At 55.0% G+C, this 16,856-nt stretch overlaps 1 protein-coding gene across 2 annotated transcripts; it reads right to left on the bottom strand.

The window, feature by feature from the left end:
• Positions 1–6,861: 6,861 nt before the first annotated feature.
• On the bottom strand, positions 6,862–16,851 carry MDH2 (malate dehydrogenase 2). Of its 2 annotated transcripts, XM_040533083.1 has the most exons (10): positions 16,615–16,773; positions 13,559–13,727; positions 12,316–12,398; position 12,107; positions 11,243–11,352; positions 10,614–10,739; positions 10,050–10,127; positions 8,747–8,846; positions 8,174–8,325; positions 6,862–7,167 (listed from the first exon to the last, which is right to left on the bottom strand). In XM_040533083.1, exons 1-10 carry the CDS (start codon positions 16,684–16,686, stop codon positions 7,036–7,038), a joined length of 1,023 nt encoding a protein of 340 aa, XP_040389017.1. In that variant the 5' UTR covers positions 16,687–16,773; the 3' UTR covers positions 6,862–7,035. The 2 variants fall into 2 exon arrangements, with proteins under 2 accessions (XP_040389017.1, XP_040389016.1); XM_040533082.1 differs by lacking the exon at position 12,107 and having other exon boundaries at positions 16,615–16,851.
• Between the last annotated feature and the right edge of the window lie 5 nt (positions 16,852–16,856).

Raw genomic sequence — 16,856 nt, forward strand, 5'->3', positions numbered from 1 at the left:
CCATGCCGTCCCATATAGTCCCATATTGTCCCACAGCGTCCCAGATCTCAGCCCGGGTCCCATCCCAAACCCTATCCAGACCCACCTGTCTACACCCCACCCAAGCCTCTCCCGTATCCCGCCTCGAATCCCTTCCCACCCTGTATCCCTTATCACTTCTCACACCATATCCCGTCTCGCCTCTGAGCCATCCCATACTCTGTCACACCCTGTATCCCGTCCTATATACTATCCCATCTACATCCCATCCCTTCCTGTATCCACATCTCATCCATATCCCATCCCTGTATCCCATCCCCTCCTATATACCACATCCTATCCCATATCCCATCCCTGTATCCCATCCCATATCCCACCTCTTCCTGTATCCCGCATCCCATCCCATATCCTATCTTCACGTTCCACATCCTACCTTCACATCCATATCCCACCCCCACCTGTATCCCATCCCATATTCCATCTCATCCCACATCCCATCCCACATCCCATATCCCATCCCACTTCACATCCCATATCCTACCTTCACATCCCGTATCCTACCCCACCCTGTATCCCATCCCATATCCCATCCCACTTCACATCCCATATCCCACCTTCACATCCCATATCTCGCACCCTCCATATCCCATCCCACATCCCATCCATATCCCACCCCATAGCCCACACATCCCACCCTGTATCACTATTCCATATCCCAACCTGTATCCCATCCACTCCATAGCCCACCCTACCCTACATCCAACCCCATATCCCACCCAGCATCCCATCCCACACCCCACCCTGTATCCCACCTCTTCCCACACCCCAATATCCCACCCCATACCCCCCCCCAGACACCCATCCCACCCCATCCATCAGCACCAAACCGGGACCACCCGCAGCACCCCAACAGGGACCGGCCGGAGGGCTGGTTTGGAGGCGGGATGCGGCAGGTCCCTGCTGGGACAACGCTGTGGCGCCAGCGCTAATGAGCCCGTAATTAATTCTGCTTTCCGCACCGTGCCAAGCACTTCGTTTCTCCTCGTGGGCCAGGAGCAGGGGGGTCTGGAGGGGGAGCTCCCAGTGCCCCCAGTGCCACCAGTAAGGTCCAGTGCCACCGTTACAGTCCCTCTCAGCCGAACATGAGCGACAGCAGGCAGGATTGGGCCCGAGGAGGAGAGTTGAACCCAAAAAGGTTTGAGATGAACCCAAAAAGTTTGCATTGAACCCGAAAAGGGCCAAAATGAGAGAAAATCCAGGTCAAAGTGCTGCGATGCTCAGGGCCGACGCTGCTCCCCCAATGGTGTGGGTCAAGTTACCCAAACCTTCCCGAAATCCGTCATGGCAAAGGATAGGCTGCCCCAACCCCCCCAAAAACCTCCCTGCACAATTGCAGTGAGGGATGGGACCCCCCGAAGCACCCCAAACAACCCACTGCACTCCCAGCAAGGGGCATGTTACCCAAACCAGCCCCAAACCACCCCACCACCACGTGGCTGCGGCATCGGGGAGCTGCCCCCGGCTTTGGCTCCTCGTTTGTGGAGAGCTAACGGAGGCACCCAGCTGCCCCCACGGGGGTGGTGAGGGGGGGGATCCATCCTACAAACTGTTTATGGCTGCTGCCTATGGGAGGCTTTGGGGCTCAGCTGCCCCCCATCTTTCTTCCATCCTCATCCCTGTCCCCATCCCCGTCCCCGTCCCGTGTCCCCGTCCCCATCCCATTGGGGTGGAGGGGGCCCGAGCGCAACCCCACAGCATCCCCAGGCTGTTTTTAGGGTGCTCTGCTCCTCTCTTTCTCCCCTTCTGCATCCCCACCAGGGCACGAGGACGCGCTGCCCCATGGGAGAAGCCCCCTGCCTGCTCTGCACCCTCCATTTTTTGATGGCAGCAGAGGGGGCAAACAGCCATAAAGGGGAAAAAAATCCGGCATCCCCGGGGCGAGCACGTGCCCCGCACACCGCCATTCTCTTTCCAGCACCCGCAGCGTCCGCAGCGCTGAATAATGCATCAGGGCCTGGAAACAAAGACGACGGGGGAGACGTGGCCGGGCTTCCCCGCGGCGCAGCGGCAGCAAAAGCATCTTGGGGAGACCCCGCTGTGAGGGCAGCAGCCCCGGCACCCCAGGGCTTGCAGCGGGCTGCGTTGGGGTTTGCTGCAGCATCCTCGGGGGCCGGAGGAAGGGCAGGGGCTGGGGGTGAGGGAAAAAAGGAGAAAAAGGGAAAAAAGGGAGAGAAACCCGCAGGCAGGCAGGGAGCTGGGGGGGAGCTCGGCTCTGCGGTGCAGGGGAAAGAGCTCGCGGAGAACAAAAGGGGGAGAGAGAGGAAAGGAGTGGGGAGAGGGGACGTTAATTGCAGGAAAAGAGCCAGCCGAAGCGAGCCGCGGCGGAGGGGGAGCAGGAGAAAAGCATCACTTGAAAGAAAGCGAGGCTCGGGGAAGGAAAGATCCGCGATAAATAATTAAGGAGATCAAACGAGGCAGGCAGCAGAACAAGGCCTAATGCAAGGATTCACACTGCGGTTCCAAAAAAAATAAAATCGCTGCCAGCCTCCTCCCGACGCACGAGGGAGGGCGGCCGGGAGCGGCCCCGCCACGTGCTGCCAGCACGGCCACGGCCCCATCCTGCCCGCGTGGTGCTCAAGCAGCCCCACACAGCCCAGTGAGGCAGCAGGGGAACAGGAAAAGCCAGAAATGCTGCAAAAAACAGGAAAAGTGTGCAGGGGAAGGGCCCAGGGGCAGCCCGGCGGTGGCTGCGATGGGGACGGGGGTGTCCCGGCGTGACCTTGGGGCGTTCGATCGCGGCCGGCGGCTGGAGGCTCCCATCGATTTGGGCTCGACCCCACGTCGGGCCGGGGATGGGGTTGCAGATCTGCTCTTCCCAGCACCGGTGCAGGAGCAGAAATGAAGACGCACAGTCCCCAGTGGGGTCACTCCAGCCTGGAACAACCCAACGGCAGCTGTCCACCACCGCAGTTTTCTTTTTTACAAACCCAAAGCGCTGCTCCCTGCAAGCATCCACCCAGCGCAGGCACTGCCGGAGGGGCAGAGCCTGGCCATGGGGACCTGTCACAGCCCGTGTGCCACCATCCCTTCCCCACGTCGCAGCCCTTCCTGCATGGGCATCGCCCACATCCCCGTGCCACCGGGGTGCCCACCCCAGGTGCCAGCAGCGGTGGCGAAGCGCAGCACGAGAGCGCTCACCTCTCCCCGCCGGCAATAAAACCTCCGCCCCGGCAGGAGTCCCCGCATATTAATTGCACCGCCTTATCCCGCCATCTGTTTCGGCAGCCGGGAAAGAGCAGTCGCCCTTCGTGGCCTTTATTAACAGGTTTCCCCTGTAAATGCCAAACAAACCCGCCCGTCTCGGCGCCGCGCTCCAATCCGCCCGAGGCGCCCGGTAGGGAAGGGAGAGCTCGCAGGCATTTACGAGTAAATCAAGAGGAGTGAACGCGGCGGGTGGTGCGCAGGCAGGGGGACGCGAGGAGAAGGAGGGAGGGAAGAGAGGCCTCTGCCCAAGCTGGAGCCACCACTCAGGTGGTTTCTGATCCTCCTGCCCATGCTCAAAACTCTCGGCATCACCCTCCGGGCCCTTTCCTCTCCCTGTTCCCCTGTGATCTCCGCAGGCTGAGGATGCTCCGCGTAAAGCAGCACCCAAACACCTTCCCTTGTTGTTTCCCTGCTTTTTCTCTCTCACTAAATATCACCGAATGCCAGGAGCGAGCCCTTGCCAAGGCAAGCTGCTGCTTGCCATCTCCGGAGCGTCCCGGGGAGAGGAGGCTCCAGGGGGGCACCGCCGCCACGCACGGGCTTAGGGCTGGATTTTCCCGAAGGATTACGGCTCCTTATGGGGACGGATATTGCACCAGCGCTCATTCTCCCCGGTCTGCCTTTAAAACCCACCCGCTGTGCTCGCCACGAGGGCTTGAGTTGCATTGGAGATCGCAGGCTCCATCCCAGCAGGGTTCAGACAGGGACGGGTGCTGGCACCCCTCCCCGGCACACGGTCCCGTTAAAGAAATGTGCGTGCTGGGGAGCCAGGAAGGGAAACAGGGAAAACTGTTTTCCCAGGAATAAATGTGGATGAAGGCTGCCAGCCTGCGCTCTGTCCCTGCAGTCTGCCAACCTGAAGGCACCCTGGCACCAAGGGCGATGAAATAGCCAAGCCCTAAGCCTCACCATTTGCTTTTCTCCTCGTTTTATCCTCTTCTGCGCTTTACCACATCACCCCGATCCACGCGGGACGGGTAAAACAGAACGAGGTTGTTCCACCGAGGGCACCTGCACACGGACCTTTCCACCTCCCCCAGGAGCTGGGCCCCGCAGCAGGGCAGGGAACGGAGGCGATGCGCCCCGTAACAGGGCAGGCAGGGCTGGGGAGGATGTTTCAGCTAACGCCTAAACCACTGCCCGCTCTCGTCTCAGCACGGCCACCGCGCTGCGGTACCTGCCGGAGCGGGGGATGGAGGTTGTGTGGCTCGTTAGGGACCCAGCACCGGGAAATAAAGCCCAGGGCGAGGTGCCAGATCACCCCGGTGCACCCAGCTAGCTCCTGCTCCTCCGGGAACCTCTGCCAGCGTGCGCCTTGGTTCCCTCCCTGGGACTCCAACCGCATCCTGCCCAGCGCCGATGGCAGCATGGAGGAATTGGGAGGGATAAAATCAGCACAGAAAGAGGAGCGGATGTTGTCTTATTATGAAAAGGATTTGAAGGAGACCCTGAAGAATCTGCCAGCCAGCAGGCGCTGGGAAATAATCCTCTCCCACCTCAGCTCCACTCACCCACGCTGTCCCAGGGTCCCTGCTTTCTGCTTTTCCATGCAACTCCCCTCCCACTTTGCTGGATTTGGTCTGCTGACGCAGAAAAAGAATAACCTGAGGCACGCTATGGACATCAAAAGTCCCAAACACTCCAACCCCTCGGAAATCTGCTCTACTGCTCGACCTGCCAAAGAGCAGGACAAGAACAAGCACAGCTTACGTCCCTCCTGATCCAAGGCAAGGCTTTCCCAGCAGCCTGGGCACAAGCAGGAGGAGCAGGCCACTAGCTCTGCAGACGATAAACACCCTGCTTTTAATAACCCCCTGCCTGCTTCTGGGTACGGAATTGCTGATGGGTCTGGAAGAGCCCCATGCCCAGCAGGCAGCATTACTGCCAAGGCCACCACACGCTTCCCAGTCCTTGTTTGAACAACCTCGAGGTCGCACGTGCCAGGCCTGGCCTGCCACCCATCCTCTGTGTCCTTTGGTTGTGACATCCTCCACTGCCCCCAACGTGATCTTTAATTCTAAATACCATCTAATAACCACTTTGTTCCAAGCCTGCTGAGTAATGAGTGCCGGCACTTCCATTTCATTACTATTTCTGTAAAGAAACCGAGCTTTAACACATTGAGCTTCCGCAGACAGAGGCACAAGAGCTGTGCTTGCTGCCCTCTCTGCCTACGTGTTCCACAGAGGGACAGAGCCAAGCACTTTATTGTCAGTCTTCCAACAGCGTGATAATTGTGTGATCCGTTTCAGGATGATGGGCTAGATCAAAATAAATTAAAAAAAATAAACAGTTCAAATAGCTCAGGAGAGTTTGAATACAAGAGCAGGAGGAAATGAAGCCAGCGACCAAACAGCATCTACTACCTTGAGGTGTGTTCCCTCCCTAAGAGAAACTTCAACACCAGGTTCTCTCGCTCAAACCAGCGCGCCCCTCAACCCATCCAGAGGTGCTGGGCTTTGGCATTTCCTTCAGCTAATCAAAATAGAGTCTGCTCAACTTAGAATTCAACCTACGTGGATTAGAGCAATTCAAAGCAATAGGGTAAGCAGCCCACAGAGCATGGAGGAAGACTGAATTAATAGCTTCCTTCATTAAAGCTTACCTTCAAAGAAGTCAGCGATAGAACTTGTCATCACCGTTTTCGTGCAGACATTTATTTTTATATTACAGGAGGATGAATGTAAAAGAAATCTATGCAGATGCTAAATCAAGGCTTTTGTTCCTAACTAGAAAGAAGTCACTCTCAGCATTTTATTTTTTCTTACAGCAGGACTGACGTTGCAACCACTGTGCTCTTTCACTAACTCTTTAAAAGTCAACTTACGTAGGGTTCCGGCAACACAATGTAACAGAGGTAATGTGCCAACCTGAAAAAACCCTTTTGGGATCACTCTAATCAGATACCCTTCTGCAAGCCTCTTCAACCCGTCTCGATCCCGTTTGATCATCCCCGTTTTCCCGGCTGCTGTGCTGAACAAGCAGCCTGAGACAAAACCGAAGCAGCAGCACAGCTGAGAGCTCGGAGGAACTGCAGCGTAGCCAAGCAGCAGGACCGGGAAGGCGATGCAGAAAACATCCTTCCCAAATTACAGATGGGATGGCCACAAGCAGTTGCTGTTGCAGCACGGTGCTGGCATTACTGAGTTTCTCTGGTTGGGTTTTCAGACAAAACCTGCTTCAGAGGTGTGAAATGCCAACCTTGACTTCAAAGGTAGCTTATTTTGCAGCTTTCAGAGACGAGTGGAGGTATAAGGAGGTCTGAAAGCAGTCTGAGGACAGGTGGAAGCTTTGTAAACTGGCCACCTCCCCTGACTCCATCACCTCTGTCCAGAGAGCAGTGTTACCTAGTCAGATCTCATGATCTGGAGAAATACAGGCCTATTTTAAATACTAAATACAACTTTAGGCTTCCTTAACCCTGAAATGCCCATCACTGTCAGCCTGCATTATCACCGCCCCTTCCGCAGAGAACAGCTGAGCCCCTTCCCTGGGATGCCTCTCTCAAAATCCAGCAACTAGTTCACCCATTTTAAGAGGCTGCTATCACTGATAACCTCTCAGAGACCTGCAGCTTCTACCTTCAGAAGACAAAAACAACAGGACAACTCCAGCTGGTACGCTGAAAAAAATGAGGCCATTTTATTGATGATTAGACTCTGCTTTGACAACAATCATTAAACTGGTACAGACAGACTTCAGTCAAAACCTGAGCTTTGAATCAGAAGTTGTAAAGTGACATGATGCCTTAATAAATTAAGGAAGTTGGAATTCCTTTCCATCATCAGCTCTTCACTTGAAGTTCTTTGCAAAATCTTCTCCTTTCTTAATAGAAGCCTTCAGCTCCGACATGGCCTCAGCAACCATCTTCTCTTCAAAGGGGGTGATCTTGCCGATACCCAAGTTCTTCTCAATGCCATTTTTCTGAGGGAAAAGAGGATTTAAGGATTAACCATTCATTGAACGACCTAGAGAGCATCTGAACAGCCCTGATTACTTACAGTCCAACTGAGATGGAGACCCAGCCTAGGACCTCTGCCACTTCTACTGTCTGCAAACCTTGTGCTTCCTTGCAAGGCTGTGAAGCTTCCTACTATTTGTAGCGACTTCTAGAGCCTTCACAAACTTCTCATTCGCTGTTCTCGTTGGGGTATGAGACTTGAAGCTAGCCCCCCCGGCTCCTTCCAGGGGAGACTGATACCAACTGCTCCTTTGTGCCTCCTCCTGTCCTCAGAACCACCGTTCAGCTCTCCTCCGTGTACACCCTTCATTTGCCACTGGCTTGCACTCTGAAACTGCTTCGGAGTTGCACTCCTGGGTTTCCAAAATCTCATGCCTACATCCAACGCTTCCCCCTTAATCCTCCTCTACATCCATTCCTTCACCAGCTACCACACAAAACAACATACACCATTCCTTGCATCCAGCAGCCATGTCAGGGCTGCACCATCCATTAATTTCACTCCACCCACAGGGTAAGAATAACATTGCTTTTGGGACCTCTATTGAACTCTGAAGGAAATCTATTAATCCTAATCCACACCACGGTCCCTAACGTGCCTCCAATTCTGAGTAATTTGCTTGTAGCAGATCAAGCTGAGGAGACCAGGTTGCTGACTCCTTAACCATATGAAAGCTCTTCATAAATGGGCACCAACTCGGGACAAATGCGACCTCTTCAGAAAGGTCTGAATCGCTGGTTACTCAGTGAGCTGCAGTCTGAGAGCAGATAAAAGCAGCAGCACCCCGTTCACACATGGGATATATGCTTACCTGCAATACCCGAATACCCAAGAACTGTTAAACGTGCGCTCAGCTGTTTTCTGATACTCAGCACTGAACTAAATTGAAATCATTGAGTAAAAACCACAAAATCTAAAGACTGCACCAGTAACTGCTGTTTATAAGCCCCACCACGTGAAGCACATACTCCCAGCAGCAGAGGTGTAGAGAAGTAGGGGCTCTCTGTCTCTTCTGATCGCACAAAGGAACATTCGATAACCCCTTCCTTTCCGTTCATGGCATCCACCAGGGAGAACACAAAGCGAGCTCCAGCGTAGGCCATAGACAAGGTAGCAGATCCTGTAAAAGTTGAACCATTTTTAGAACAGATCACATTTAAATTCAGTACTTGGTTTAGTATCAAAGGCTTCCACACTGCTACGCTTACAGAGCTGCAGCGTCATTGACCTCAAGCTCACAGCCAGTTTGATAAGGCAGAAGCCACCTGCTATGCAGTTCACCGGATTTACAGGAGGAAAGAGCTTAATTAGATAAGATAATTTTTGAAGTCACACATGTTCAGGGATCCGGTAATGTTTAGTCTTACTGAGCTACTTCTAGTGCCACAGTTCAGGCAGCCGCTGACATGGCAGAGCAGCTAGGATTGCAATCATCAGTTCCTATTTCTGCATCGCAGTTGTAAATAAGATTAAACTAAAGAGGACTGCGTCCATTCAGCTGGACGACAAGAATTACTTGGAAGCTATAGCCAAGAACCAACCTGCTCCTGCTTTAGCCTTAACAACTTCAGTGCCAGCTTCTTGAATCCTCCCTGTAAGCTTTTCCAGCTGATCCTGAGGGAAGTCCACTTTTGGTGTGCACTAGATTTGAAAAATGAAGTTAGCATCAAATACCAGCACCCCTCCAGCACGAGGCCACCCACGTGATACTTCTCGTACCACTACAGTTGTTACCCACAGTTCTCAGATGGGAAACCTCAGCTACCCCAGCTCCCAGATGGTGTGACAGACTGGCCAGCAGCTGCAGGCATTCACCAAGGCTTCTGGTTGTTGCAAGAACTCTAACAGTAAGCTAGTCATGCCTAGTTTGCTCAGAGACAAACTGCAGCTTGATGGCAAAGGCAGGGCTAGCCATGGTTACTTAACCATGCATCTCCTTCGAACTACACAGGTGCCCTCCAAGCACGTAACAGCCCTTAGGGAAAAAAAAAAAAGCCACCTTATAAATATTTGGGTCACTGTGGCATTATGGAAGCCTAGAGCCTTATGAAAGATCCCGCCTGCAAGCAGTATTTAAGAAGCCAGTGAACCTTCAGGCACAGCTACCCAAGTCTGCTAAGCACAGCTCGGGCTGCCCTGACTGACTCTGACGAAAGCACCCTCTCAGCATTCAGCTCCAAAGCCCTTGCTCTTATTCCCTAAGACCGTCCTTCTGTGAAGGGTACTTTACTCCTCGCTGAGAGCAGAGCTTTTTGCCCTTTCTCCACTGGCTGCTTTTGGCCATCTCCTAGCCCTCTCTTCACGAAGCTGCAGCCTAATTTAGAGCCGCATTTCACTCTGGATTTGACACGTGAAGGGAGCCCCTCTCTGACAACTGGTCATTTCTGAAGCAGTCTCCCCATATAACTTGAGCTACGCCTCCTCATTTCAACACTGGCTGGTGAAGGAGGGTTTCTAGTCCACCATGGCACAAGCAGTTTAATTTTCTGCTGTAGCAAAGCATTCATACCATACAACTGCCATCAGAAAAAATAAGCGACAAAAGAAAACACTGCCAAGATATCCGAACACCCACACTACACCTCAGTTCTTATTCCAGAACTGCTGTAGGGAAAAAAGAGTGGTGCTATTTAAGCCACCCAGAGTTGCTCAGATTTAGCTCTTTACCTTCGAGTATCTTGCACCTCATCTCGGAATAAAATGAGCCACAAGAGCAGGGAAGACTGCCTCGGCTGTACCTCAGCACGCCACATGCCATCACAAAGGCACTTCACATCAGCTCTAACTTACTGAGGAGGAACACCACGCAGCGCAATGCCACACGCAGCAGCTACCGTGACTTACCTGAGAGATCAGAGGGATGATGGTCTTCCCCGCATGGCCACCAATGACTGGAACACTTACTCGAGCTGGATCTAAACCCTAAGGGAAACAAGAAGTTGTCCAGATTCTGAGACACAGGAACAAGAAAAGCATTTAAAGCCACCACACCTTCTTCCCTCTGTATCTTAACACAGGGCTATTAAGAGCAGTGAAACTGCTACACCTCCAGACACCCCACAGAATATCCCGTAACAGGCAGCACGGGCAGTGTGACTTGGGAAGATATACTACAATTCAATCCCCTCCTCTGGTTGCACCAGCAGGGCTGAAAATGCCAAGAGAATTAAGGCAAACATGCAGCTCGCTCACAGGGGAGAGCTATGAAAGGAAAGGTCAAAGTCTCTCGAACTACATTTTGCAAGAAACCCTATCCCCGGGCTCCTCTAGCGAGTGGGAACAGGGAATCGTTGCTTTCAGCTCTAGCTCCACATAAGCCTGAGCTACTTTAGCTCTACGCAGTGATTTTAGAGGCATTTTTGGTAGATCTGATGACAGAAGCACGCAGCACCCCTCACTACGACGTACCTTCAGTTCAGCCACAAAGGTATTCGCTCTGACAATGTCCAGTGTTGTAACACCGAAGATTCTGTTAGGATTGTACACACCGTGCTTCTTGAAGACTTCTGAAGTTATTGGGATGGTTGAATTTACCTGCAAGCAAAAACAGGCAAACATTCATTAAAACCAGGCTAATAACGAAGCCAATGTGTGAACTGAACAGGCCAGAAATAAACAGTGCATCTCCAAGTCAACTCCAGCCAATTACTTCAATTCCTAATAGGAAGAGCAATTTACAGTCAGGCCAAAACAAGCGTGTTTTAAATAACCGTTAAGGCAGTAACTTGTTCATTCATGTTACAAAGGCTCCTCCCTTACTGAGCCATTCTATTGCAGCTAATACAAGAGTATGCGCTATTAACCACAGTCAAACAGAGGCTGAGATATCAAGCACTTCTATATCTAAGTTTAATCTGATTTTGATATAGCCCAAGAAAAAATGTGTTGACAGAGCCAAGCTTTTAGTTTTTTTTCCTACAAACGCTTCACAGACCTTCATGATACTGCTCAAAACTAACAGCAGCTCGCAGACTGCTCCAGTGTTCTCGGTTTGGATTTTCCTGTCTGCATTTTGAAGGTCTCCAGGAAACGCTTACCGGGTTAGAGATAATACAGATCATGGCTTCTGGACAGTGCTTCGCACAGGCAGATGTCAAAGTAGCAACAATGCTAGCGTTGGTGTTGAACAGGTCATCGCGGGTCATACCTAGAACACACCCAGCAGAGTATTTTAAGTTACCCGCAGCCTATTCACTAAAGGGCAAGCTACCCAATCAAAGAGTGTTCTGCTCTGGACAGCGATACGCCAGCTTCAGCTCCTGGTTTCATGTATCAAGAGAAAGCTCCCCAGCTGCAGTAAGGAGCTGGCTCCAAAGGTAACCGCTGATAAAAGCTACCTGCCCTTTCAGGCAGATCAGCGCTTTTCAGCAGCGACCGGCCCGGCTGCCAGCTATCAGGCTGCCCTTCAGCCGGAGGTGGTGTGTCACCCCGCGGACTTGCATCAGTACCGGGGTGCTCAGCGCAGCCTAACGGCTCCTTGGGTGAATTCTTCCCCCCCCGAGGTCACCTCCACAACTACAGCTCGAATGCTAACTGCTCTGTGCAAAACACTGCTAGCTGCAGAAGTGACACCTCCCGGTTCTGCTGCAGCAACCACTTTAGCCATGAAAAATACACGATCAGGATGAGCAAGAAATTAAAGCCTAGGCTTTTGTAGCGTTCCCAATAGGACACTAAAAACAAGAGTGGAAATGGAACGGAATCAGGGATGTGAGGAAGACTTAAGAGCATTCATTCGGAGATGCTCAGAGAAGTTACCACACAATTAATGCAGAACAAATGGATTATTATTGTTCTGCTGAGAAAGGAAACAAAGAACCAGTTGTTGAACATGGTATTGCTCTGGGCAAGAAATCCTGCAGGGAGATTCAGGATCACTTGCAGTGATCTTTGTTCCTCACCCTTACACAGGAACCCCAGAAATCAGTGTTTGTCCCCGTTTTACAAGTGACAAAGGCTAACTGAGGTGCCTGACACCACGCCAAGCTCTAGGGCAGCGTCATTACCAGCCCACTCCCATCCCAACCAACAAGGAAAGTGCCGTGAAGCACCAGCCACGTGAACAGAAGTACTGCAGAGACACGGCAGCGAAGCCCTGGGGAGAACACACCTGGCTTTCGGGGACTCCGGCAGGAATAACTACAACATCGCAGCCCTTCAAACATTCTGGCAACTGCTCGGGTCCCAGGAAGCCTGGAATGGAAGACATTCAGATGTTATGGTTTTGTCGGTAAGTATCTGACAGCTTGAAGTACAAAATTATTCCTAAAGGCACCCAATTCTGATATTAATTTACCCTTCAATTCAGATTCATGCTGAGAAGCAAAGCAGAAAAGTTACGGATGGACCCAATCTGATGTTTTATCTCCATTGTTTCAAAACGCAAAGAGTAAGAGCGGTGGGAGCCTCCCATCTGTGGGAAAACACCCCGTCCATCCCACTGCGTATGCATACCGTGCACCGTCCTAAAACCCGAGCTGGGCACTACAGCCAGTGCTCCCAGGACACAGAATCACAGAGTGGTTTGGGTTGGAAGGGACCTTAAAGATCACCAAGCCCCAATCCCCGGCCATGGGCAGGACACCTCCCACCAGCCCAGGCTGCCCCCAGCCCCACCCAGCCCGGCCTTGGGCACTGCCAGGGCTGGGGCAGCCACAGCTGCTCTGGGCAGCCTGGGCCAGGGCCTCACCGCCCTCTGAGTGAAGAATTTCCTCCTAACCCCTAACCCAAACCTACCTCTTTTAGTTTAAAGCCATTCCCCCTTGCCCTATCCGTACGCCCCCTGACAAAAAGTCCTTTCCCAGATTTCCTAAAGCCCCTTTAGGTACTGGCAGGCCGCTGTGAGGTCTCCCCAGAGCCTTCTCTTCTCCAGGCTGAACCCCCAACTCCCCCAGCCCGTCCCCGTAGGAGAGGTGCTCCAGCCTCTGAGCATCCTCATGGCCTCCTCTGGGCTGGCTCTAACAGCTCCCTGTCCTTGTGCTGGGGGACCAGAGCTGGGGGCAGGGCTCCAGGTGGGGTCTCACAAGAGCAGAACAGACACGCACCCAAGGAAAACGTCACCTTTTAGCGACATACAATTCACGGAGGCACCCAGAGAGCATCAGTCCATTTGTAGACAAACTTTCAAATCCAATGCTCGTTTTTTTTCCCCCCTCGCTACGACTTTACTGAGTATTTCCTGCCAGTTTTATGAATTCCCCCCCAACGGCGCAACCAGGAGCTAGCCCCATCTCCGTACACATCAATCTAATCAACAGAGCCCTAATCAGCCTCGCAGCAGGCTTCAGGCTCAGATCCCCGCTCCCACGAGGGGCGGCAGCAGGCCCCGCACGCCTGAGGGCAGCCCTACAAACCTTTGACGGTCGCTCTCGTCTCAATGTGGCTGAGGTCAGCTGCGACGCCGGGGGTGTGAGCGATGTCGTAGAGGCTGAGCCTGCTCACCAGCGGGCTGTTCTTCAGGAGGAGGGACAGAGGCTGGCCAATCCCTCCCGACGCCCCCAGCACTGCCACCTTGGCGTTGTTCTGAGGAAAAAATGAGAGAAAAGCACTGAAGAGGCGTTTTGCTAGTGACTGCAGAAGCGACCCCGGGGATTTCACCACGCTTTCTTTGCTTTTCGTTCCCGTTTCCCAACTTCTTTATCGAGCACTACGACAATTGGATCGCCTAAGCCCGCAGAAAGCCATCATCGCAACGGCTTCCCAAAGAGCCCTGAGATTCCCTGCTCGGACACATCGGCTGCAGATGTTCTTTGGGATCTGAAGCTGAGGTAGGAGCAAGGCCAGGCAGAGGAAACAGAGGATCAGCTCTCCTCAGCTGCAGGCTTCTGAGAACATTAAGGGACCAAATCCCAGCTTTGGTCAAACATGCGAAGTAAAATCAACCCTGCTTGTTGCCCTGGTGAACCAATTTTATTCAAATGTGTTCTCTGGAAGGAAGTTATTTCTCTTGCAGACTCCCTGTGCTGACAGTGAGAGGAAAGCTCCTTTACAAGAGAAGAGGAACTGTAAAATGGGATGTTCTGACAAACTCGGTCAGGACCAGAGGCTCCTGCAGACGGAACGTGCTAACAGAATGATCGGTGACGCTCTGCATCACGTTGCCTTACCAGATAAAGCCCTAATTGCTCCAAGGCCCTGCATGAACAGCTTAATTATTATGCTCTGACAAGAAATAATCCGCCCAGAAGCTAATCAACTTCAGCTCAGCTCAACGTCCTTGCTACTGCAACAAATGCAATTTAGCAAAAAACTCTTCAAGGGAAAGCAAAGTCTAGCATTAATCGTTGCTGTGCCCCGTATTTATGACTGGGCTGACGCCATTAAGTCAAAACTCAGTGCTATTAAATGTAATTCCTAATAATTACACAGTTCTCTCTTGTAGAGCATATCTTTACGGCTCCGATAGCCGTTCTGTCACATGGCACCGCAGAGCTGTCTCCTTTCGATGCCGGAGGTCTCCCCCCCCCCCCCGGCACCCAGCCGCAGCCCTTCCTGCCACCCGGGAGCCCCGCACTCACGCACAACGGGGCCCCAGATCAGGATATCCCCAGCTGGAAGAGGCCCGCAAGGACCTGCGGCTCCAACTCCTGGCTCTGCACAGGACCACCCAAAAATCAGACCATGTGTCTGAGAGCGTTGTGCGAACACTCCTTGAGCTCAAGGGTACCGCATATTAAGGTTTACTGCTAAAGCTGCAGCTACCACCCGAGTTCTCAGCGCACTGAGAGCTGGGCACGCTCTCAGGGGGGAAAGGGAGCAGTGTGGAGCCTGGCACCTCCCCTGCACACCCTCGCTGAGAGGATCGCCCAGCGCTCAGACCCCAAGTACCCACTGTGAGGGGGGCCAGGCACAAACTCCCCAACCGGGAGGTGCCCAGGGACAGCCCGCACGGTGCGGGGCCAGGCTGAGGCTCCCAGCTCCCTCACCATCATCCCTGGGCTGAGCCCACAACCTGCTCCCAGCTCCCCGTCCACCACCATCACCCCCCGTGCACCCCCCCACTGCCTCTCCCTGCCTGGACCCAGCTCCCTGTTCCCCCCCACCCCTGGGCCAAGCCCCACCAGCTGCTCCAGCTCCCTCACCGTCACCCTGGCACCCCCTGCCACGGCCCTGCTCCCCCCCATCCCCAGGTGCCCCCCGCCGCCTCTTCCTGACTGGACCCAGCTCCCAGCTCCCTCACCACCACCACCACCACCACCATCACCCTAAACCAAGCCCCACGACTGCTCCCTGCTCCCCCATCACCCCTGAGCAACCCCTACCACCTCCCCCTGCCTGTACCACCACCCAGCTCTCCCCCACCCCCATCTCCACCTCCAGGCCGATCCCTACAACCTCCTCCCAGCTCCCTGCTCCCCCCCAATCACCCCCAGACATCCCCTGCTGCCTCCCCTGACAGAGCCTGCTCCCCCACCACCACCTCCCCCTGCCTGTGCCCAGCTCCCCCTCATCCCCATCTCCACCCCCAGGCCAATACCTCCAACCTGCTCCCAGTTCCCCCCCCATCACCCCAGGCACTCCACCACCACCTCCCTGCCTGCTCCCACCTCCCAGCCCCCCCATCTCCAGGCACCCTTTGCCACCTCCCCCTGACAGGACCCAGTTCCCAACTCCCCCCCATCACCCCAGGCACCCCACCACCATCTCCCCTGCCTGCTCCCAGCTCCTGCTCCCCCCACCACCCCCAGCCCCCCCCAGCTACTCCCCCTGACAGGATCCACCTCCCAGCTCCCCCCCATCACCTCCAAGCACCCACTACCACCTCCCCCTGACAGGACCCAGCTCCCTGCTTCCTCCCCATCACCCCAGCCTCCCCAGCCATCTCCCCCTGCCTGTGCCCAGCTCCCTGCCCCCCCCATCACCCCCTGCCACCTCCCCCTGACAGGACCCAGCTCCCAACTCCCTCCCCATCACCCCCAGGCACCCCACCCCCACCTCCCCTGCCTGTGACCAGCTCCCAGCTCCACCCCCCCCACCCCCATCACCCCCCCCCCCCACCACCACCACCACCACCCCCCTGACAGGACCACCACCCCCCCCTCACCGCCTCCCCTGACAGGACCCAGCTTCCAACTCCCTCCCCATCACCCCCAGGCACCCCCCCCCCCCACCCCCACCCACCCCCACCCTGCCTGTGACCAGCTCCCAGCTCCACCCCCACCCCCCCCCCCCCACCCCCCCCCCCCACCCACCCCCCCCACCCCACCACCACCCACCTCCCCTGACAGGACCCCCCCCCACCACCACCACCACCACCTCCCCCTGACAGGACCACCACCCTCCTCACCGCCTCCCCTGACAGGACCCAGCTCTCCCCCAACCCCCCCCCCGCGAGGCCCATCTCCCCCCCTCCACCCCCAACGCCCCCCCAGCCCCCTCCCCGCTGCCCCCCAGCCCCCCCAGCACCCACCGGCCCGGAGGTGGCCAGCCCTCGGCGCAGGGCGGCGGCGGCGGCGGCGGGGCGGGCGAGGCGGGGCAGCATGGCGGCGGCGGCGGCGGCGGCGGCGGCTGCGGCGACTCCAACGACCTCCACCGCGCCGCCTCTCGCGAGACTTCCGCCGGCACGCCTCGCGAGATCTCCCCGGCCGCGCCCCGTCCCCTCGCCGCCGCGGGGAGGAAGCACCGCGAGGTTGCGGCGCGACGTCACTCCCC

This window comes from Cygnus olor, chromosome 20 (genome assembly GCF_009769625.2).
Source record: "Cygnus olor isolate bCygOlo1 chromosome 20, bCygOlo1.pri.v2, whole genome shotgun sequence".
NCBI classification, from domain to species: Eukaryota; Metazoa; Chordata; class Aves; order Anseriformes; family Anatidae; genus Cygnus; species Cygnus olor.

Excerpts from the sequence above, each read along its gene's own strand:
- MDH2 (XM_040533083.1), bottom strand. The coding sequence starts at position 16,686 with ATGCTGCCCCGCCTCGCCCGCCCCGCCGCCGCCGCCGCCGCCCTGCGC. Across the intron at positions 12,399-13,558 it reads GACGAGAGCGACCGTCAAAG|GCTTCCTGGGACCCGAGCAG; the intron begins GTTTGTAGGGCT and ends CTTCCATTCCAG. Across the intron at positions 10,128-10,613 it reads CCTTTGTGGCTGAACTGAAG|GGTTTAGATCCAGCTCGAGT; the intron begins GTACGTCGTAGT and ends TGTTTCCCTTAG.